This window comes from Dreissena polymorpha, chromosome 12, assembly GCF_020536995.1.
Source record: "Dreissena polymorpha isolate Duluth1 chromosome 12, UMN_Dpol_1.0, whole genome shotgun sequence".
Classification (NCBI taxonomy): Eukaryota; Metazoa; Mollusca; class Bivalvia; order Myida; family Dreissenidae; genus Dreissena; species Dreissena polymorpha.
Genome location: NC_068366.1, coordinates 65,795,995 through 65,822,201, shown reverse-complemented (window position 1 = coordinate 65,822,201; position 26,207 = coordinate 65,795,995). Strand labels below are relative to the sequence as shown.

General features: G+C 32.9%; 2 protein-coding genes across 3 annotated transcripts in view; one reads left to right on the top strand and one right to left on the bottom strand.

Moving 5' to 3' along the window:
• Positions 1-3,307, top strand: part of LOC127852232 (spatacsin-like) — a 65,951-nt gene extending 62,644 nt beyond the window's left edge. For both annotated transcript variants that reach the window (XM_052386118.1, XM_052386117.1), the window contains exons 40-42: positions 1,597-1,823; positions 2,301-2,452; positions 2,815-3,307. In XM_052386118.1, the coding sequence (XP_052242078.1) occupies positions 1,597-1,823; positions 2,301-2,452; positions 2,815-2,998 (563 nt within the window). In that variant the 3' untranslated portion in view covers positions 2,999-3,307. The remainder of the gene's footprint in view (positions 1-1,596; positions 1,824-2,300; positions 2,453-2,814) is intronic.
• The window catches only part of LOC127852243 (limbic system-associated membrane protein-like), a 471,770-nt gene that overhangs the window by 334,097 nt on the left and 111,466 nt on the right, over positions 1-26,207 (bottom strand). The window lies entirely within an intron of this gene.

Below are 26,207 nucleotides of genomic sequence, written 5' to 3'. Positions count from 1 at the left end.
GCAGCTTGTCTATTTGAGTTTAGACCAAAAGGTATTGGGGTTTTATATTAAAATGTACCTACTTGAAATTCAAAAGAAGTTTTTAGTTTGAGAAAAGCATTGGGCAATTAGTCCATTGTTTATACTAATACTGTTGCCTTAGACTTTTAATTTTTTATGTCCCCCACCCACTTTAGTGGGGGACATATTGTTTTTGCCCTGTCTGTTGGTCTGTACGTTGGTCTGTTGGTCTGTTTGCTCCAACTTAAACATTTGCAATAACTTTTTCAATATTCAAGATAGCAACTTGATATTTGGCATGCATGTGTATCTCATGGAGCTGCACATTTTTAGTAGTGAAAGGTCAAGGTCATCCTCCAAGGTCAGAGGTCAAATATATGTAGCCAAAATCGCTCATTTTATGAATTCTTTTGCAATATTGAAGATAGCAACTTGATATTTGGCATGCATGTGTATCTCATGAAGCCGCACATTTTGAGTGGTGAAAGGTCAAGGTCATCCTTCAAGGTCAGAGGTCAAATATATATGGCCAAAATTGCTCATTTTATGAATACTTTGGCAATATTGAAGATACCAACTTGATATTTGGCATGCATGTGTATCTCATGGAGCCGCACATTTTGAGTGGTGAAAGGTCAAGGTCATCCTTCAAGGTCAGAGGTCAAGTATATGTGGCCAAAATCGCTCATTTTATGAATACTTTGGCAATATTGAATAGCAACTTGATATTTGGCATGCGTGTGTATCTCATGGAGCCGCACATTTTGAGTGGTGAAAGGTCAAGGTCATCCTTCAAGGACAAAGGTCAAAGGTAAAAAAAAAATTCAAAGCGGTGCAGAAGGGGACATAGTGTTTCTGACGAACACATTTTTAGCTCGGCTGTTTTCGGACAAAACCCGAGCTATTGTCATTGGCCATAACTTTTTATGTCCCCCACCACTATAGTGGGGACATATTGTTTTGCCCTGTCTGTTGGTCTGTCTGTTGGTCTGTTGGTTTGTTTGCTCAAGCTTAAACATTTTGCCATAAATTTCGCAATATTGAAGATAGCAACTTCATTTTTGGCATGCACGTGTATCTCATGGAGCTACACATTTTGAGTGGTGAAAGGTCAAGGTCATCCTTCAAGGTCAAATTTATAGCTTCAAAGCAGCGGAGAAGGGGACATAGTGTTTCCGACAAACACATTTCTTGTTTTATTTTATTTTAGACAACCTTTAGTAAAATAATACATATTTTAACATTTCAAAAATTATTGGGAATTGTTTGAGTTAACCTAAAAAATCAGAAGTATCCTGTTAAATGATCAAACTATCACTTTATTAATTTATAATATGCTTCTTTATGCACAAGAAAAAGTTAGATAAATATACTTCTTGCAATTCTCTATGAGCTTGTAAACTAATAAATACAAGTCGCATTGAAGCTGTCCGCCATGATTATCTGGGACAACTCTAATTGTATAAAATAACATGATATTGAACCAAAAGCTGTCCTAAACAACCTTAAAAAATAAACAACTTAATGTTCTTGTTTTTTACGCAAGAAATCATAAGCTAATACTATTAAGAGAAATACAAATCTGTTAATAATCAGAAAACTGCGACGAAGACAAGTCAATACTGGAACAAACAGCCCAGTTTCTCTCAGAGGCTGCCGAAAGCTATGTCAAGGACAGCTGCCTGCGCCATGCCCAGGCCTGTATCCGCAAGGCCAGACTGGTTGCCTTACAGATCAAGTACCTCTCTAGCCGCAAACAGGTCCTGAATCTGAGCAGGGCGGGAGCCAACGCGCTGATTGCTGAACATCATGTGTTCACAGAGGTAGTGTTAGGTTTTTCTCTCAGGTATAAATGGAAGTTAAAAGCCAATGTTGATTTGTAAAAATGTGTTAACAGAGGTAGTGTTAGGTTTTTGTCTCAGGTATAAATGGAAGTTAAGAGCCAATGTTGATTTGTAAAAATGTTATTCTTGTATTGAATCAGTTTATTTTAAATAATATTTAATTATTTTATTCCACACCTGCATTGAATCTTAACAGGCATTCATTTTCAGCAAGGCATAGTTATTGTACGTTACATTTAACACTTTTCTTTCATTCTTGCTTTTAATCCATTCAGGTGTTCTTTCCATTCTTCATTAAAACATCTACTTAGAAGTAAATTCCTTTTTGGGTTTCATAATCAGAAAGTCGTAATAATTGTTAAATTGAATATTTTTTGCCAATCTTCCGTTTTATCATGTTGAATTACTTTGTGTAATTAGTATTTTAAATACCTCACCTGCATTGATTCCTTCCAGGCATACATTATTAGTGAGGCTTATCAGCAGCGTGAGTGCTGGCCCCAGGCCTTGTGTAAACACGTGATCAACAGAGGAGACATGAAGTACCTGCAGGAGATGCGGGCCCATGTTAGACTCACTCCACAACTCATAGAAGATGCAGTAGAAAGGTGAGGCAAAATTTTGTAAAGAAGTGTTTGTTTTTTAAAATAGATTTATGAAGACCAGTTTTATTTGCACGAAATATGATTTAAAAAAAAAACTATACAAAGATTAATAATAATAATAATAATAATGTTAGTCATAATATTGATATACAGTGTACCAATTTAAAAAAAAGGAAATAACAACCATAGCTTTACAAGCACATGCAAACATAATTTTGAATGCATTCGAATTAATGTACAAAGATTGCAAGTTAAGGGAAAGAACGAAAATGTAGCTTTAATTAAGTACAGATTACATTTTCCTTTGATTCCATCTTTCTAAGAGAATTTTAATGTTCAAAGTTTTCCAACATGTTGCACATTAGATACCACCAGTGCACGGAGAAAGCCCCACAAGCCCCTGGTAACGTCAAGAAGTTGCTGCAGTACTGCAAGGATGTCAAGGTACACCACCGTCTTGCGAAACAACTTGGCCTGCGTGACGTCATAGTAGAGCTTGAGAAGGGCGACTCGAAACCTTACATCATGGACTTCTCACGTGTTAGCTAATGTATATGATACATTTATATATTACGATGAAAATTATTGTTAAAAATAAACCTTTCAATTCATTTTATGTAAAATTGTTAATTTGAACAATTGATTTATCTTATTGTATAAAAAACACACATAACACGACAAAACTTTAAAAATCGTAAAGAAAATAGGCATTTTTTATATCTTCAACAGTTGGAACTCTATTAGTTAAATATTAGGTATTTTATATAATGGTATCGTTTTGTGTTTTTTTCTTTGTTTTCTTCTTGAATGTGCAATAAAAACATGTATGTATAATATATTAGTATTACATGATGTATGTGCTTACGTTATTCAATGATTTACACTGAAATATTTCATAATTAGTAGATTAACGTTTGTACATTTCTTTTGAAATATATGATGCATCTTCGAAATGTTTGTTTGTTTATTTAAACGGACACTGGCAAGAGGAATGTGTTGGGTTTGCTTACAATGTAACATGTTTGTGGACTGAAAAACTTCCACATTTCTGACGCGTTTATTTTTACTCTGTAATTATGTCATCCCCATGAACATTTAATCTGCTGTACACTTTCGGTAGCACATACTTGCCATTGAATACATCTGACAAATCAGTGCGGGAATATTAGTATTGTTTAACATGGCATTCCATTTGGGTCGAAAGTCAACAAGACCTACTAGGTAAAAAGAGAAATTTACTTCGACGTACAATATGGACGTCAAAGTACATTTTTTTGACATACAAAATTGTACTTCAAGGTACAGTTTTTACAGTCTCTTAGAGTGTTAACCAATCAGAAGACGCCTTTCATCTGTTGCTTTTAGAGATATTTGACATTGAACATTATTATTATTATTATTATTTATACCAAATTATGCGACTACCGACCGCTAACTTAAAGATATTGTGCGTATTTATTGAACATTATTATTATTTACATCAAATTATGCAACTATCGACCGCTAACTCATAGATATTGTGCGTAGTTATTGACCTGGTGTGGCGGAATTAACCTCTGACTTATGCAAATAATGGTTATCACACAATACAACCAAACCAGGAAGGTTATATACATTTTTAATCCCGTAATCATTTGGTAACTGTTTGATTACCATTGGGAATTTCCTACACAGTAATGCGCTGGACTGTGATACTCCGCCCCGCATGGTCAATAAATACTCTCAATATGCTTGATAGTTTTAATTTTAAAAAAGGTAACCTTGAATCTTCTTCAAATTGGTATATAATCTATTTCAATTCATTAAATACTCGAGACTTTTTTTCAATTTTGATATTTGTATTCATTTTGTCCTCAATTAAAAAAGATATTATAAACATTTATTATGAATATATACTTCGAAGTACAAATTTATATTTACCTAGAAGGCTACATAGACTTTCGACCCAAATGGTACGCAATAGTTTAATGGAAAGATATACCTCGCTATTGAACATATGTGACAAATTAGTGCGTGTTTATATTTGTTTGTTGCAAAGCTATACCTCGCCATTTAACATATCTGGCAAATCAGTGCATGGGTATTAATCTGGTTTGTGACAAAATCGCACCTCGCAGTTGAACATAGATTACAAAGTAGTACGGGGGTATAAATTACGTTGGTTACACAGCTAAACCTTGCGATTGAAACTACTTACAAATCAGTGGGGAGGGGGAGGGGGTTATTAGACGCGTGTGTAACCAAGCTCTAATTTTCTGTAGTTTTATGTTTGCCACATCGATTCTTGATGTCTCGTGACTGCGTTTTGTCACTGGTATAAAATCTGACACCAGCTGCCAAATGTTGGGAATTCCTTATATTGGTTGATCAATTGCATCATTATTGGTGAAAATGCAATTTATAGTATAAGTTAACAACTACTTCATAATTGATGATGGCAAAACAGAACGATGGCATGTATCACAGATGCATTTGTTCAGCCTTTTAGTCATTTTTTTAAAAGTCGAATACACTTCATTGGAATTGAGTTTATTAAACTACGCTTATGTTATGGTTATGGAAAATATTTCTCTAATATTATATTTGAAGTTTTACCGAACTTTATATACAATCTTTCCGTTGTTGTTCACTTTTGCCGTGACTCGTTGCTCTTGGACAGAACGACGGGATTGCGGTCATGTCAGAGTAATATGGGCTGACATCTAATTGTCATTCGCGACAGATTATATGAAATATCGCTGTATCAGTTTCAAGAATTCCTGCGGACACAAAACAGTTATCTCAACAAATGATGTCAAACAGGCACTTCTAATATCATCATTTGCATGTGTTCATTAGTCAGATTTGTGAATCATTGGTCGATTTGCATGGCGCCGTGAACAACTGTGGACCAGAATCCACATAAGTATTTCTTTTTTTTTGCTATTGACCTTATACAATACGGGATAGAAAACAATAGCATAAACAATAGTATAAAACTTAATGTAAGGTAGTTTGTTTTTAAATCTGTTAAATTCCTATTCCTGGTACTAAAATTATTAACGGAATTAAATTATTATATACAATTACTGCCTTCGAATTACAAATATCCAAGAATTGGTGATCGATAGACGCAATAGTTTGAATGTTTGAAATTTTATTTTCGTTTTATGCCCGTTGTATATAAACACAAATACATAAATTTTGTGTATTCGCCCGGTAGGGTGGCATATATGCAGTCGCACAGTCCGTCTGTATTTCCGTTTTCCTGAGTTTTAGAGGCAATTTTTTCTTTGAGCTAAATGTTGTTGGTATGTGCACGGACTCTAGATGACAATATACGATCCGTGGTATGTGAGTCTACCTTCATGACCTACAGATGAAGCGTGAGTTTCGTTCTGGTCCATTGCTGTTTGGCGAAATTATGGTCGTTGGAATTACAAATGTTCTCTATAATATTGATTTCCGGAGGTTTTTGACGCAACGCTTTCTGATATTTAGCTATTTTTTGGTATGCGAGTCAACGAAATGACTTACATAGTCTCATTCTGGTCCATTGATTTTTTGCGAAATCTTGGACTTCGAAAGATTACTTTTTCCGGAGTCTGTTTACAGAACACTCTCAGAAAAGAAGTTGTTTTTAGCTCACCTGAGCACAACGTTCTCATGGTGAGCTTTTGTGATCGCCTTTTGTCCGTCGTGCGTTGTCCGTTGTGCGACGTCAACATTTGCCTTGTTCACTCTCTAGAGGCCACATTTATTGTCCAATCTTCATGTAATTTGGTCAGAAGATTGGTTTAAATGATATCTTGGATGAGTTCGAAAATGGTTACGTTTGCTTGAAAAACATGACTGCCAAGGGGCGGGGCATTTTTCCTTATATGGCTATAGTAAAATCTTGTTAACACTCTAGAGGCGACATTTATAGTCCGATCTTCATGAAACTCGGTCAGAAGATTCATCCCAATAATATCTTGGACGAGTAAAAAAAATGAAGCCGGTTGGTTGGAAAACATGGCCACCACAGGGGCGGGGCTATTTTCCTTATATGGCTATAGTATAACTTGGTTAACACTCTAGAGGTCACATTTATTTTCCGATCATCATGAAACTTGGTCAGAAGATATGTCCCAATGATATCTTGGATGAGTTCGAAAATGGTTTTGGTTGCTTAAAAAAAAACATGGCCACCAGGGGCGGGGCATTTTTCCTTATATGGCTATAGCAAAACCTTGTTAACACTCTAGAGGCCACATTTATTGTCCAATCTTCATGAAATTTGGTCAGAAGATTGGTCTCAATGATATCTTGGATGAGTTCGAAAATAATTATGTTTGCTTGAAAAAAATGGCTTCCAAGGGGCGGGGCATTTTTCCATATATGGCTATAGTAAAAGCTTGTTAACACTCTAGAGGCCACATCTACTGTCCGATCTTCATGAAACTTGGTCAGAAGATTCATCCCGATAATATCTTGGATGAGTTCAAAACTGATGCCGGTTGGTTGAAAACATGGCTGCCAGAGGGCGGGGCATTTTCCTTATATGGCTTTAGTAAAACCTTGTTAACACTCTAGAGGTGAAACTTGGTCAGAAGATTTGTCCCAATAATATCTTGTTATCTCAGGTGAGCGACGTTGGGCCTTTCAGGCCCCCTTGTTTGTTATGTGAGTCTACCTACGTGTGTGTGTGGTCGTGACTTTCAGATGAAGTGAGTTGTATTCATGTCCATAGATTTTTGCTTAGTAATCGGCCTTAGACTTTCTGTTTTCAAAAGTTTTTTTTACAACACTTTCAGAAATTGAGCTGATTTTTATGCCCTTGAAGGGTGGCATATAGTTTTTGAACTGTCCGTCAGTCCGTCCGTCTGTCTATCAGTCCGTCCGAAAACTGTAACATTGGTCATAACCTTTGCATTATTTAAGATAGACACTTGATATTTGGCATGCATGTGTATCTCATGTAGCAGCACAAGGTCAAAGGTCAAATATATGGTTTCAAAGCGGCGTAGAAGTTTGGACTTCGAAATTTTCTCTAAAATATTCTCTAAAATAGCTGATGTGCGACTTCAACGCGCAGTAGGGGGCATTATGTTCCGGAAACGCAGCTCTGGTTTCTGATTGTTTTTAAACTATAATGCTATTTTAAATAATATCGTTTAAATTAGCATTAACCTAATAATGCTTTATTAATCACCAGAGCTCGAAGCCGTTATGCTGGATTGCGTCGTGTAACGAGTGGCGTCAATATCGTGCTTGGCATGACATTTCCTAATCCCGTGATATGCTAAATTCGCTGCCATCCCAGAACTATACTCAATGCTTGATGCTTAACAGAAGCAATTTGCTAATAGCCGACTTGTGTTTTGTGATTTAATTGTTATTTTCGAGATAATTTATGTTTTCAATGACAATCAGAAACAAAATAAAAAACATCAACACAGCAATAAGTTTAGTTTAAACCTATTTATTTTAGCTCGATTGCATGGAAAGCCTTTGGCTTATATAAACGCTCTCGATTCCGTTTCCTGGGCCTAGAACCAGTACTTGGTGTCTTTAGGGTAGATCTAAAGCACGCTCCCACGGTGGGGATGGAACCCGTGACCTCCCGGTCGCTAGGCGGACACCATATCCATTACGCCACGGCGACCACCACAGCAATCCATGCGTATAGGTATTGCTATGCTGCAAAAATACATTAAAAACTACAGACATTTTGAAGAAAACGTCTTGAAAACTCAACTTTATAATGAACACATATGAAAATCTACTCTATCAAAATTAAACTAAAGTACCCTAACTCATAATATAAGGATGAAAACAAACAAAGTATATGCCTTACAAATGTTGCCATTGTTTTTTGGGCTGTTGTTATGTTTTAATTATACGATTTCTCAATATTCAAAATTCATTTTTAATAGATATGTAAAACAAAAACAAACTACTGAAATCACAGTAGTTGCTAGTCGTTATCGCTGTTATAAATTTTAAAATCATATCATATAAGTTGCTAGCCACAGTCGCTGGATGTTACATCATTTTGAACAGCTGAAATATTTGGCCCTATATTATTGTATATCCTTAGCCAGCAATCAGATAATTGTATAATACGAAATCCATTGGGATAAGCACACTCTGCCAGAGTTGACTTTCATTGGAAATAACGATAACACATCTGAAACCACTTTCGAGGAGAAGGTTTCATTTACGTTGTATTTCTATTATGGGTAAAGTAGTAAGGGTACACTTAATAATAAGGGTAGATTGATTGATAAAAAGCATACTTTTTGTTTTTTCATGCATACAATGTACACATGTTATTTACTTCCGCATACTTCACAGTTCACCTAATGAAACACACACTGCTATAGTAGTTTTATTGATTTGGCGTTGATTTTAATTTGATTTTCCACCACAAGCATCCACGCTTGCAGCAATTATTGTTATATTGATTTCAATTTGAACTAGGTGTGTTAATTTGATTGTTAGATATAATATATTTATCAGCTGTTAAAATAAGATAGCATAGTTTTGAACTTGATCTTCTTATCAACACGCTGGCCAGCATATATTTCAATTGTTTATTTTATTTTTTTATTTTTGACTGATGAAAGTATAGCAGTATGATCCTCTCAGCCACTTTTCTTAATTTTAAAAACATGTCAGCCCAAACAGATAATTATAACTTTCCTGAAATGTTTGTTATTATATGCTTCTCAGTGACGTATGGACGCCTACCGGCCCTCCTTTGATCCTTTTGAGATATTACATTGAAGATCACGGAATGAATATATTAATGAACAAATATTGTTAAATCAGTAAAATAAAACACATAATTTCAGTTGATTAATTATTAGATGGCCTGTCAATCTACAATCAGTATTAGTGACATCGTTCATAGTGAGGCTACGCCAGAAGTGCATTGTCATATATGTTTTGGTTGGTGCTGAAGCTTTAGTATCGTACGTTTTGGAACACAAAGAAATCTCCAGATTTTTACGTACGGTAATATTTAACATTAATATGAACGTATATAAAATAATTTGATTAATTAAGGTAACGCAAAACACAAGGATTTACATTAACATTATGAGCACTTGTTTCATATCTTAAACAATAAAATAACAAAATAAGAATGACATTGTATTATGTTGTAAAACATCATGAGCCATTTACTTCTTTCTCATACTTAACACTAGTCGTATTACATTTCAAATATTACATTATTAATATTTCAATATTAATATATCAATAAAGTGCGAAAACCACATCGCTGTTATGCAATAAAAGGGAACTTATGAGTATAGCAGAGTCTGAATTTTACTTTAATTTGTGGAAACGAAAGAAGCATCACTCAAATTGGCGGTTATAGATTATTGTATACGCTAATTTATATAATTATTGAAATTCAACGGACGATTAGAAAAAAACGTACACGTTAAAGGTGATCTGTATGATTTACTATAACAGTGAATTCAAATTAAAACGGGTTTACAATAAGGACAAGCAAGTAGAATGCATTCATAATATCAATCTTTCAGTAAAAACTTCGATTAATACGATTGCGTAATGACTGTTTCCATTATTTTTTCAATTCCATAAGGACGCCTCTCTGTTAAGGAAACAAACTTTAAGTCATTTCAAATGATACGATCACTCATATCAACTTACATTAAGAGACTTTGCAATTGCACATAAAGGTTTTATTATGGACTGTTAAATAATGTCGCGCCTCTATTCTCGTTCTGGCATCATTTGTTTCTGCGCTCTGACATCAAGCGTTCGATGCACAATCATCACTGCTCTATAACTGATATTGTTTTGCTGATGTTTGAACGGACAAAGCCTGCAGATGCCATCGAATTATGGTGACCATTATTGAGAGCAAGACATCCAAAGATTTATATACAGGATATTAATATAGATTTTTTTTGTATTTTGACAAAGGTATATGGGTTCTATACACGAAGGCGAACTACTAGTATATAGTTAAACGTCACAACAAATATTTCTGTCCGTCCATGTCATTTTGATATTGTATAAGTGTTGAAAATTGTTTTTATTTCAAAAACACGACTACAACAATATTTTTGGATGCTCAGTATATATAATTTATTGATGTCTGTAGTTTTCTCTTAAGATTTTATCAATACTCTTGAGCGATATATCAGTGTTTTATTGCCTCATTTGTGTATTACCGAGCATTTGAACGCGCCAGGGAATTTAATAAAATCTGATAAATGTTGCCGAAAAAGACAAGCGGTGTCGTTCTGTTACTGAATTATTAATGTAAGACTGGATTTCTTTCATCTCGTTCGCTACTCTTTTGTTTATTTATTAGTATTAATATATATGTACAAAACGTATTCGCGCTTTTCTCTCTTGGTATTTCTAAAACTTTTTTTTCGGATTTTTCCAATAAGCATTAAGATACAAACCTAAACAGAAAACGGTCCGTACGTTTATGATACTTGATACAGGTTTTATATAAGAAGCAATAATAAAGAAAGATACACGCATGTAAACTAAAAGGTTTAAACAGGTTCTTTTGTTTGTTTTTAAGTCCTCCTGTTATGAATTTTAAATTGCACCAATGCGATGAGGTTTTTCAATTTATTTGCCAACTATTTTAATTTAACACCGAAGAGCACATACTAGTGAAAAGCACCTTATCTTAAATAAAACAATTTTTAAAGACATTGCCAGCAGTGAAATGCATGTTACTTGAATTAGTCTTTATTTAAGGCAGCTGACCAAGTGAATATATTATAAATGGCGATGTATACAAAACAAACATAATATGCAAATAACGAGGGTTTTACAGGTCGAAGGCTAGCAGCACAACATACTTAGCACGGAATCAATAAAAAGTAGAAGGTTGTGTTCAAACAATGTAAATATTTAAATGTCATTAATACGAACACTTTTAAACTCAGTTGAATTGTTTCACTTGACCAGTCATCTTAGATCAAATAACAAGATTCGATTATATATTCTGACATCGAACACCTGATAAAAACGTAAAAGTAGTACTCTCCTCGAGAGCTTAGTTAAACAATTTTATAAAATGTTTTAACCTTCTGTGCTGATCTTGTTCCCGAGAAAATAGTTTAATAAGCTAATATGTACACAGTTGTTTGTCAATTTTACCGTATTGAGAGATACCCAGTTTGGTATTGAACGCTAATTGTAGATAATTTAACAACTATGAGTTTACTTTTTTGACAGGCGCAGGTGCAAGCGTTTGTGTTTGAGGGTGGTTGGAAGTGCATACATCGTTAACCGTTATCAAACGTTTTAAGGGACCTTTTCACAGATTTTGTCAGATATTGAAGTATTGATAAATGTAAACATTGGATCTAAAAAGCTCCAGTAAAAAACAAGAATACAATTAAACAAAGAAAAAGAGTAACCACCAACTGGGCTCGAACCAATCACCCCTTGAGTAAAAGTCTAACGCTTAGACCACTCGTCCATCCGTGCTCATACAATGATTTATTTTGTACTTTATATGATTAATCCTCGTAGTGTCACAAAATATAACGACAGCAATAGAACTCTCCAAATTATTCAATAGTTTCGTGTTGCAAGGCTTTATAATTTTCAGGTTTTTAAATCGTTAGAATATGCTTGTAATGGATATTTTAGATCATGGTAAGTGTTCAGCATTACTGTTTCCTCACAAATATCATAACTACTACGAACATTTTTGAAACGATTAGTTTAATTGTGTCAATTTACTAAAACGTGATAAGGTCCCTTTAAATCTCATTAAACCGTACGACTCAAGTAGAATTTGTCCACACATAGTAATATTACTGTATACGTCTGTACGATAAATCGATTACTTTCTTTTGTGTTTGTCACACATTCCCCGCGATTTATAGTTTATTTCTCAAGAACATTTTTGTCGCTTTTGTGCAGCCAAAATTTTAATGTCATTTGGTATTGTATATATAACATAAAGAAGCAATTTAGCACCTTCTTTACCGTAAAATAACTTCACAAGTCCACCACATTAAAATGTGTTGGCACACTTCGAAAATTTCCATTTTTGCACCCTCTCCAAATCGACGTGCACGCAGTATGAACAATATCTTATATTCAGTTTTATTCATATGTAATGAAAATCGGACTGTACATAAATATTTGCAAAGGATATCAATTGACCGCACATTGTGTACACTATACGGTATTACGCTGACCTGTGTAAAGCCACACTGAGCATGGAAGCGATTGTCTTTTACCACACATGTTTGTTTACAGATTTGAATTATCAATATTCACATCGTTAATAAGGATCAACAACCTGAACTGTCACGGGAAGGAGACAATTGATGTCGAAGCAGAAGCAAAAATCATTTTTAGCAAATGGTTCGTCTATAAATATTAACACGAAATTTTGACGATTAATGATGATTAATGACATTTGACAACCTATTCATGATTGTGTGTGTCTATGATCGATGCTATATTTTGAAGTTACACATATTGAATGAAAATAGTTATTAAAATTATTGAATATCGATAATTGCCGAAAGGATTACACAAATGCGCTCCTACTGAAATGTAGAATAAATGCGTCTTCATTCATAACACTACAGCAGGTACAGCTAGTCTAACACTTTAGTGAGTAAATATAATTATTAATAACAACGTTATAATACTATTTACTATAACACAGTTGAATGATTAGAACACGCGCAAAATGTAAAAAAAATACTAGACTTAAGTATACTGCAAAATAATTTAATAATATGACGTATGTATGCGTCAATAAAAAAAATATACACAGTAAAAAATCTTCTCAATATCTTATGATTATTTTCACTTTTTTGAAAACGACCGGAGGACTGCAAAACTGCTTTAATACAGTTCACAACATTGACATTTCATATAATTTTTTTTTCAGTCATGTGGTACACTATTGTTATATGTAGGGTTAATTATCATGCGATTGTGGCCCATCCGACTTATAAGTGTTTGGTGTTCCACGTGTTATAACTCCAAAAAGGAATACGGTCCTAAATAGTCACATTTAACTTTGTCCATAACAGCCGAACACTTCTCGCACCAATACTTTAGTTTGTATCATTGACCAATTGTGGTTGTTGCACGATAGTATTTTTGCTAAGACTGGAACCAGCTGTTTATATTTACATAGACCTTAAATTTCAATATAATATTAGTTTCTCTAAATTTTGACCGTATGTATTTACGTAAAGTACAGTAAAAACTAAAATGTATATTGACCAGATACTATTTACGAAATCGTAGTCTGGTTATTATCGCAACACAGGATGTGAAAACCAGAGAGTAGCATCATAGAGATTTGTTTCTGTTGACTTTTAGCGATTTATAAAGTCCGTATACTTTTAAGATGTTGACCTTATAATGATGTATTTGATAATGAGCGGATCAAAACACTATATTTGATTGAAACGTTTCGTTTAATTTACGTCGAAAAATGTGGTTAACTACTGGCGGTAGAAAAGTTGAATAGTCCAAGCGGTTTATTTCATATTTTCAAATATTAAATACAAAAAAATCACTTCACTTCACTATTGAAGCCAATCACACAAATGGAAAATATATAACGTATACTTATATAGCTTTATCTTAAACATAGGAAATTGACAGTACATAGAGAGCAGTACCCTTAACAGTTTTCAGGTCTTGAATGCAATCAAGTGAAAACAAATGTTCATACAATACGTTGCGATATACCAGTACGGAACAAAATACGAACCGAACCTAAACCATGGTAACAGCATTGAGACATATTGAGATATTCATGAAATGGTTGAAATACCGAGTTGGTGTACAGCGAAGATATATAGTCAAATCTGCTTAATCTATTTTATATGTAATGTCATTATTTCTTTCATAATATGCATGTCACACAAAGTATGCAAACACGATTCGCATCTGTGTAATTTTATACCGGATAATTTGCACATTTGTGCACAAATACATTCATACACGAGCCGATATTGAATATGGTTATTTCTTCAAATTTCAAAAGCCAACCAGTTACAAGCTTGACGTTGTATCGACGGAATTTTTTGAAATCACAATTTGTGTTTGTTTGTCATGATCAATATAGATACCGCAACGAAATGTTCTTTATTATTAACGCGATCGGGTTTGCAACATGTATTTTGCATTAATGAGGCATGGTATTATTAGATTTAACACACATAAACAAAGAGACAGTCTAGTTTCATCAGCCTAATATAGTTATTAGAACAATTACAAGTTCCTTTATTTGAGACGGGAGACTACACTCCAGTTCCCAACAAGTAGACAAACGACAAAATTACACCACAAACCCAGACACAAATGCATGCTACTGTGGTCCCAGTCCTCGAACGGTCAGTGCAAAGCCAAATTTGTGGTTAAACGGTGGCTTTAACTATAAACACTCCTCATAAACTGATGAAACAAATAGGAACAAAACAAAATAATTTAATTTTCTACCCAATGCTTTTGTAATATACTTGCTTTTCTGTTTTAAAAATAGAATAAACAGCAAAACACATCTGAGACACAATATGTGATCTTTATGACTTCTTTAAAAACACACTGTATTAAAAGAAAATGGAACAACTAAAATTTGTTTATGCCATCCATGTTAAAATGAAAACAACAAACATATATGACTAATTATTGTACATCTCCTTTATGATATATTTCATTATTAAATTTTATTTGTTTGCAGCTTAATTCCAGAGACAAACTTAAACCCGATTCTTCTGATACGATCATTAATTCGAACTGACATTAAGAGACTTGGTAATTGCACATCCGTGTTTATTATTTACGACTATATAATATCTTAGCGCCTAGCATATGTGACATTGTGTCAATTTTTCGAAGCATACTTTTCTGTATCCTGTAGTGTTTTCCCCATTGTTAACTTATAAATATATTCCGAAGAACATATGCCTACGTTTGCATATGTATGGAGTGTTGGGTTTCAAACTGATAGTTTGTTATGCAATTTTGTTGTTGCAAATTTTTACATGCCAGATGCGTATTGTTAACTTATAGAAGTCATGTGTTTAATAACAGATGCTTGTTTTAGTTTTACTGATTGACATTTGTTGATTGCTTAATAAAGAAACCAATGAGCGCTTGACATTCAAAAAAGTAACTGGTGTTGAGCATCATTCGATTGGCAATCAGCAAACAACAAATCATCATGCACATGTCAAAAGCATACACGGGCAATTCATTCATATGCAAGACGTACACAAGGTTATTTAATATAGTTAGCATAATAACATTTATTTTTGCTAATAAATTGCTTTATATGTTTATAAACGAACAAGGATTATATAGTTTAACGTCAATCAAACATGTTTGTCCGTTCGTCTGTAAATCTAGTATTTACAATGCATGTAGGCAGTAATTTATCGATATGTTCAGGGGTTTCCCAATAGATTCAAGTGTCAAGACAAACACTATTTATTATCAATTCAAGTATATTGTGAAAACAAGAAACGACATGATTCTAATTGCAATTAATTCAAAGAAATATTCATGTAACATTGAAAAGCGCCGTATGTTTGTTTTCGGAATGTTACAGACAAATGAAGAGTAATTTCAAAGAACGCTACTAGCAAAAGTATTAAAGCCAGACACATTGAGCCTGACTTTGAAAGGATATACATGTTAATCAATACATATAGATGCAATTTAAAAGTGTGCAAATTGTCATTAAATCTATAGCCAAGTAAGCAAGTAATTTATTATTTTTCAAACGGTACCGCTTTTAAAACCGCAATAAGGATTTCTAGATGTATACGTCTATCCATTTTGACAAACGTGACTTATTTGAAGCGCAAAAGGACGGATTTCTACCTTGTAACCACCAGATATATTCTAATTGGCAAAGATAAAATAAAATCTATAGCCTAGTGAGCAAGTAATTTATTATTTTTCAAAAGGTACCGAAAGAAGGATTTCTAGACGTATACGTCCATCCATTTCGACCATTTCGACCAACGCGATTATTTTTATGTTATAAAGCGCAAATAAGACAGATTTCTAACTTGTAACCAACAGATATATTCTTATTGGCATAAATGAAATAAAATCTATAGCCTAGATAGCAAGTAATTTACTATTTTTCAAACGGTACCGCTTTTAAAACCGAAAGTAGGTTTTCTAGACATGTACGTCCATTTCAACAAACGCGATTATTTTTTAGTTTTAAAGCGCAAAAAGACGGATTTCTACCTCGTAATCACCAGATATATTCTAATTGGCATAGATAAAATATGTTTCTTATTATACTTAAACTTATTATACCAAATAAGGTTTTTGGCTTTAAGTATCTGCCTAAATAGAGATCACATCAAACGGGCATAAATTGTGTTTTCATCTGCCTTTACAATTTATGATAAGAAACATATTTCTAGAGTATAATTGCATTAACAATATAAACTCATCCGCTCTTCTAAAGGAACATTTTGTGAAGTCTCTAGAGGTTTAATTAGGATTGATTTCATGTTAATTCAACGAGCAATATCATTCTTAGTTAAAGTCCCGAAGGTGGCCATTTTATGTTGTCCGTTGTTTGTTGTTATTTTATTTTTTTGTAAAAGAAAGCATACATCACTTAAGATATAGTAACTTCATTCAACGAGTTCGTGTTAGCTCTGTTTATACTGTCCTGTTATACTGTAGCGCCTTTGATTACAATTTTCGTAAATGAAACTGATGTTTCTGAATGCTCAATATATATAAAAAATAATGCATTTTTCGTTTTGTTCATTTACAATTTATCCGTTGTCTTGAGGGATATCAAACTGCTCGCTTAATTTATTCCCACATTTATTTTTTAACTGTACAGCCGTTGGCTACGGGAATTCTAATAAAACCTGATTAATGAAGCTGAAAAGGCAAAAAGTGACTAATCTAAAACGGGAATTCTTTCATCTAAAGTATCCTATAGTAAATTCAACATTAAAAATATATACACACATTTACAAATATGTACGAAGTCAATTTTTATAGATTATTATGGGCAGAATATAATACAAGATGACGTAGAGAACATTCTTATCTTAGACCTGCTGAATAACGAATGATTGTCGGTAAGTATATTGGTTGGATCAGCAAGAAGACATTGTTAAATGTGACTAAAATGAGTGTGTATATTTTCATTACGCTGGATTTGTTATATTTTGCAATCAAAAGTCTATAGCGTATATGGCCTGTACTGACTGCGAAATTATCAGAAATTCCAATAATATCAATTTTCATCAGTATCATATAATGCGTAGTTTTTATGTTATTGAATTTTGTGAACTGAGTTTGCATATTTATATTTTGACAACATGTCTGTACCGGTGTGATAAATTACTAAATATAATATCACGGTCATAAACATACATCGTACATGGTGTAATAGGTTGAAATTTAGAGAAGAGTAGAGAGTTGTTATAACATAAAATGTATTAGCAACTCTAAGTGTGTAAACATTATTAAATTACTTGCCGCCCTGTATTGTTAGAACTTATAATGTAATTTGGTTGAACAATGTGTATTATCAAATACTGAACAGTCTTAATCCATATTATGCGTAAGGGTGTAGTCATGTGGTAATGCGACTGATGAAGGACAAGTCTTAATAGTTCATCAGATGATAAATTTTAACGGACTTCAAGAATTATCACTGTTAACAACTTAGATCATATTCCTTTTGTAAATTGTATTACTGTCTTTTATTGCCTATTCTACCGACCTCTAGCTGTAATTAACTCCTCGAGGTGTATTACATTTTAATACAATATTACAATTGGTTTCCGCACTGACGAGTAATAACGACCCTTTATGGCTAGACAATAGTATGCCATCGAATATCAAACACATTTTTGAGAAATATATAATTTATAGTGGTGAAGAAGTGTGGTACTGCGAATTGTTTACGATGTGATACATTTTACCGGACAACAAGATGTATCAGTCTGTACAACTAAGAACATTTTTCTTTTGAATAATCGTAGGTGAAACAGAATTTATTTTTTTATTTAAATACGGCAACACTTCTTTAAAAACCATATCAATAATAAAACTTGCATGAAGTTTTTAAATTTTGATCCCGTCCGTTATTGTATTTTTTGGATGCAAGTGCTTATATCGAACAAAAAACTACTGCTTTGGAGAAATCGTTTCTTCATATAAAACGAAAACTGTTTCGTTACATCCATACCGATATGTATACGACTCACGTAATTTGTTATTTTGGATTTCTAAAAATTTAGTAATACTATATGAAGTTTGAACTTTGTATATCCCCTAGTAAATACTGGGGGACATATTGTTTTTGCCCTGTCTGTTGGTTTGTTGGTTTGTTTGTTGGTCTGTTTGTTGAGTTTCGTCAAACTTTAATATTTGCCAAACATTTTGCAATATTGAAGATATCAACTTCATATTTGGCATGCATGTGCATCTCATGGAGCTGCTCATTATGAGGGGAGACAGGTCACGGTCATCCTTCAAGGTCAAATGTCAAATCTATGGGTCAAAATCGTCAAACTTTAACATTTGCCATAACTTTTGCAATATTGAAGATAGCATATTTGGCATGCATTTGTATCTCATGGAGCTGCACATTTGGAGTGGTGAAAGTTCAAGGTCAAGGTCATCCTTCAAGGTCATCTTGTTCTTATTGCAATTGATTTTTTTCACAATTAAGATCGACACCAGTCATTTTTCCATATTGATGCTCAGTGTCATTTATTCTTAAAATATAAATTGATCTGTATTACATGTTCGTTTTCGATAATATGTTGTCACGTCTATTTAAACATACGGGCACTCAAGTACGAGACCATAATTTAGTTGTTAAAGTCATTACAAACCAAGAACAATACGCACACGCACGCACGCAAGTGCGTACGCTAACACACATACAAACTTAATTTAATTTTGTTTCTAAATATTTAAAAACCCATAAACCTTAAAAACAAACGAAAATTTCGAACAATATTTCGGAAAGTAAAGTTTACACATACAAAATTAATGTCATTATAGCCATAGCCACAATTTCAACGCTAGTTGTGTTCTTAAATTAAAATTTAATATATTATGCAACAAAAAATAACAACGAGCATTTTGTATATCGTTAAATCTGTGTTACTTTTCCACATGTAACATTGACAGTTTGGCTATTCATATAAAGAACACTAATTTTGTATGGGTTAACTTTATTGTACGAAATATTTTGCGAAATATTCGTTGATTTTGAGAATTCGTGTTTTTTTAATTGCTACAAGACGGATTTAAAACGCCATTGTATTGCCACTGTAAAATCGGATCACTATGACATTGACACATAATTGTTATGCCAATGACGTTAATGCCCTAACGTGTTTCCGCATAAATGAAACAATCTTAAGACGAACACGAAGGCGATTTGTTTATGAAGAAACATCTAAACATTTAAATACTCTGTGAATATTAACACGACTCCTGTTTCTGAAGACTTAACGAATATGCAGAATACATATTTTGTTTCAAATTCAAACCCACATTTAAATATCAAATAATACAACGTCTTATATGAGTGTTCAATATTTATTTGTGTTTTGTTTCTGCAAATGAATAAAGAAATCGTAAAACATATCTGAACATTATAATCCATTGTGTGCTGTTAAATGTAGCATATTTTATACTTTTTATACAATCCGCGAAAGTTTTCGGTTGTACAGGGTTCTATTTTTAAAATATACACTTAATTATTATGAATGTTGTCTTTAGTATGTGTTTCAAATCAAAAGAAATACAGTTATATGGCAATGTCAACAACATGGAAAATAATGTTTAATTATAAAATCATCAGATAATTATGGGGATGTTTTTGCTATGTTTCCGTCTGGTGACTTTTTTAAACATCGGTAATTATGTTTACACTAATATTTATTAAACTAGATTCTGGGTAGATGCAAAAAACGTTTTATTACATCCATTTGTTGATCTCGATGTATTTAATCAATAACCGAATATCCCATTAATGCTTTTTTGCAGATGATTGAGTTTTTCAGAAATTCGTCAACGAGGAAATGGTTCCTCGATATGCAATCATACATCAATGCTATCATTAAAAAAATAAATTGTTTTCAATTAAAAGTCGTTTTGAGAGTTATCGTAGACATAAAACAAGATTCAGAAGTGTGCAAGGGATGCTTATATAATAAACGGTACCGTTTTATTATCATTGCTTGGCGTTTCATAGAACTTCAGTACGATTTTGCCGAATTGGAAATCATTATGTTTGCAGTTCATGTTTGATATATTATCCAAAATATTTTCTCATTCAATTATTCGCAATAACAGCTAGTTTTAAGCAAGTTTCGTAGACTTATGAGGAATGAAGAGAGACAAAACAGGCACACAGATGATATGATTTCCGCAAAAACTACAAACAGCATTTAATCATATGATAAGGTTATTGCAACAATTATATCAATGAGACAGATTTAATAGACAGTGTTTCTTCATACGGTCAAATAATTGATGGCCAGAAGCGATTTTCAGATTGTGCATGAGATGAAAGCATTACTTGTGAAACTATGGTGGGGACAAAAGAAAGCAATATTGTTTATCAAACTGGTTAAGCTCAATCTAAGCATTTTATACGCGTTAATGCAGACTACAACTTTATACAGACAATCGTATTAGCCCAGAGTGAATTATTCCTGAAGCTGCAAGTTAAATGTTTCTGAAATATAAAACTGGCAATGTGTTCATGTGTAAAGAGAATGTATGCACTTCTTTACCGTTTAATAAATGTTGATGATACTAATTAACACATAAATAAATGAGAAATATGGCGTTATATTTATTTCACATTTAACATTACTTTCGTTGTACCAAACGACCCTTTAAACTCTCTACCTATAATTAAAAGTTAAGCAAATACATTTTCGCTTTCAAGCATACTTCTGGATTTTTGTAATTTGACAGTAATATTCTACATGCTAACAAATTCAATTAAATCACGTTTTTAACATTGCAAAAATGTTATATTCTACCAATGCCGATCTAATTATTACTTCTTTTCTCAAAAGTATTTCCACGTATAACTTTCGTTAATGAGGAACCTCGGGGTTTCTAAGTGAATGATTGAGACAAACGTCTTAAAGTTCGCTCCTTAGTTGGAAAGAATATGAACAACGAGGATTTATATTTTCTAAGAGACGTCTGGATTGTGTAATTATTTCAATCTTTTCTACTGATTGATACCAAAGTAAGCATACAAAGATATTATCATGTATAATTTTCGTATTTTCGTTTTTCATTGATAAACGTTTAACGAACTACACACACAATGGTAACTTTCATACCAAATTACCATAGTATAATTGTTCTTGAGAGGGATTTTAACATTCAAATAATTATTGTGTTCATTAAATGATGATTTGACGCTGTTAAAATATAACATTCGTTGCTTCTTTTCTTCAAAAACAAGACGATTACATTCATACCATATAAAAGGCTGCAATAATAACTTTTTGAAAGTGCCTTCGTATTGGAACTTGTTAAAATTTGTTATTTAGGTACAGCTGTAGAAAGAACTATATTTTCAATATGCAGACACGTATTTGGCAGGTTTATGATACACAGTGAAACACTAACTTGGCTACACAAGATAACGACATAAAATAGTTTTTTCACTTTTTGCGGCTGATACAAAACTGAAGGACAGAAATCCGTGATTCTGGCAAGATTAACAGTTAATATACATTGTCTAATACCCACGGATGGATATAATGTAAGGTTTATATTTCCTGCAATTCTTAACACTGGCCGCTATTGCAATGTATACTGAAGGAAAATAATGTTATGATGTTTTCTGTGAAATGCAGACAGAAACGGCTGATGTTTAAGCTTTTTCACTTCTTTATTTTGAATATTGTTTCAATATATAGATCATAAATGTTACAATGTTTTAATACACATTGCACGAAGAATTCTTTTGTATTTAAGGTATAACATTTACATTGTTTCGCAAAGTAAAACGATGCTTTAAAACATGGAATAGCAGCAAATAATGCAAACGGCCTGTCAAATAGTGTATAAGATTGATTACTAACGATAATATTAGTTTATGTTTCTTTTGCAGTAAGTTCATTATCGTGTCTACCTAAATGGATATACAAATAGGCATCGTATGTTGACGTCAAACTAGACGAGGAGAAAGTTAGTGCGAACTGCTTGTTTCACTTATTAGTCACGTCTTGTGTAAGCACATGCAGCCCATTAATTGTTGTATAATTTCATGTAAATGAACGGCTAACGTCCATATATCTCTGTTGCATACGTCATATTACGTCGTTACCGTTGGACACGTGATTTTGCACAATTGCCCGTCGGAAATTACACACGTTACCATTGAGTGTCTTGATATATAATACTATATCCACTTCAGTAGGGAGGTCAGTACACGTTAGACAACCGTGCAGATAAGTCACACTTACTTGATTTGTCTTGTTGATTATAATATTTTACGAACATTGGAAAACATTGTGTTAGAGTTTAATTAACACAAATAAATCGCAATGAAAACTGAAATGGATTTGTGTTCGTAATGGTGTTACACCGATAATGCAACAGGCCTGGTAACATATCAATCTTAACAGGAATTGTAATTGGAATATAATGCAAAAAGTGAATTTTCAAAGCAACATGAACCGATACATGAAAGTTAATATGGTATATCGAATGTGTAATGTTAAGTTATTGTTAAATTACGATACTTCAAAATTATTACAAGTAGCACGATTTAAAACACAAAGTCATCACAGTTACAAATGGTTTTAAATTAAAAACGGCTTTTATTTTTTTAACATTTATAAAAAAATGGTATTCAATAATTGAATTAATGACATAATTGCAAATATTGACACTTTACTAATTCATAATTTAGTATCGCATCGAAGATACAAACGTTTGAACATGTCTTTTAAATATTTGGTTTTGTGTTGATTAAGACGGACACTAATAAGTTTTATAAGTTTGTGGATCGAAGTACTCCCGCACTTCCCAAGCGAGTAATTGACTCTTTAAATATTTCGTCAATACGAAGTGTTTATTTGCAAGAATCTTTTATTGTTTCCCATGCTTGCCATTGAACATATCTGACATAGCGGTGCGAATTTCTTTAGTTTATTTCGATTCTAAACATCACGGAAATGCGGGTATCTTTGATATAAAGTCTGATAACATATAACAAAGGTAATGAATCCGTAATAGCCGTAGATCCAATTTCACTATCATTTATGAAAGTGCTAATACTATTTATGAAAATAACGAAATGATTGATGAAGGAAATAACACTGGAAAGAACATCTACGTAAACATACAAAATGTATTTTTCATACTTGAAAATTCCATCGATCCAATAAAAGATATGACAATTCTTCGAACTCGATTAAAGATACATTTTAGAAAATATTTAAATATTCGGTGATAAAAAGTCACGTGCTCGTCATAACAACGGAGATTGAGGTTTGCAACATGTGCAAACCAAAATTATTGCTGCAGAAAACACTCGAAACTAAGACAGCAATTATGTTGCAGATATATATCGAACATAAGTTTTCATTTATAGCAATTGGAATTGTTTTTGTAATATTGCCCCTATTGCGACGAGCAAAGTGCCGATTTAGATGGCATGTATCACAGATGCATTTTGACAGCTTCTAGTTTTATTATCAAACCAATCTAATACGCTTTCATTATATTTTATTTTATTAAGATACGTTTACGTTAAGTTTATAAAAAGTCTGATTTTTTATATGAGGTATCACCAAAGTATATGTACAATTGTCCCGTGTTTATTTGCTTGATTCTTTGCTTTCGGACAGGACGGATTGCGGTCCAACCAGAGTAATATGGGGTGACATTTAAATGTCACTAGCGGCATATTTTGTGAAATATTGCCGTTTCAATTTCAAAATCATTCATCTATACAACAAAACAATCTGAGAAATTACTTGTCAAAAAAGCAATTTGAATTGCATGATTTGCATTTTTTTTGTCCATTATTTAGATTTTTGAGGCACTAGAATTTGCATGGTGTCGTGAACAATACAGATATGAATAAAGTAAGTTATTATAACAGCGAATAAGAACCCACATAATGTGCGTTATATATGTAATGTTTGTGACATTGGCCTAATACAATGCGGGATATACAAATACTAGCACAAATAATTGTCTAAGACTGTATGCAAAATGCTTTTACTTTTTCAAACATTGTTAGTTATTCAATACCTAATACTAAAGCTACTTACGGAACGGTCTTTTTAAACGAAAGACGCAATAGTTTAAATGCAAATTGGTGTCAGGTTATTACGAGTTACAGCTGAGTGTTTAATCAAACAATTAACGAGTCTTTCAAGCAGCATCTAGTCGCCTAGAGGTTGACTATGGGCAATATTTAAACACTTTCAACTCGCATTCTGTAATATGTATTTTATAGACTAAATCGTAACTTCCACGTCTATGAATATCTTAAAACAGATATTAAAAATTAATATAATAAGATAGTAAACAAAAAATGAAACGTAATCTAAATCAGAGGCAAAACTTTACTATTGCCTGACTGCGAGGTCCTTTATTTAAAAAGCAAAAAAACAACAACAGCAAATACTACATACAATTAGAAGAAAACATCATTAAAACTCCTTAATGAAAGAACCTCATACAATGCTGATTTACCCATGTTAAGACAACACACTCTTACCCCTTATTTAGTGACGCAAACCATTACATTCTATGGCATGTAAATGGTTCCAGTGGTGATACGGATGTCTGTTCCTCGTGGATGTGCAAATAGTTTCGTTCTATGTTTAACTTGACGATTTCTTGACACGAAATAAAATACTTGTAAAACATTTTTGACAAACAAATGCATAATAATGTTATCACATAAGTTGCTAAGCGCCAGCGATTGCTGTTACATCATTTTAAACATTTCAACTATTGGACCTTATACAAAAGTGTTACCTTAGCCATCAATAAGATGATCGTAGGAAAAAGAAATCCGTTGGGGGGAGAAGTAACTGCAATAGTTTTCTTTCATTAGAAATGACGATAAAACAATCTGAACTTCCTTTTTGATGAATGGGTTTCATTTGCAGTTTGTTGCTATTATGTTTTTATATAAGGATTATACTAAATACAATAAGTGAAAACCTTTTTTGTATACCTTTTCGTTTCTTCAACCATACGCAGTATATATTCCTCTATACCTCATCACACTTCACATAATGCAAAGCACACTATTTTTGTTGTTTCGTTGCTTTATCAAGTTGAAGGCGTGATAAATAAAATTACAATACTTCTGTTTATGGTTTAATTTGCTTTTCCACGAAGGGAACACTGCTTTCAAGATTAGCTTATGCGTGCTTACGTTGATTGTTAGATGTTAGATCTTCATCAGCTGATTAAATAAACAAGAATAGAATTGAACTACAAGTAGATCTTGTTAGCATCCACCTGACCAGCATAAATTCATAATTTAATTTGTCTGAACTCCTTGTGTTTACTTTTCGACATTGCATAATCTAAAATAAAAATCACATTATGTTATTTTGTTTTAAAACCGCTGACCAAAATATGCCGAAAAAGTGTACAGAGGTGAAATTTAATTTATTGGACGGCGGACGTTAAACAATGACATAAAGCAACAAAACTTGAAAATAATTTGAAATGCATTCAAAGTAACAATCTTTTATACATTGTTAAAGAAGTCATTAGTGTA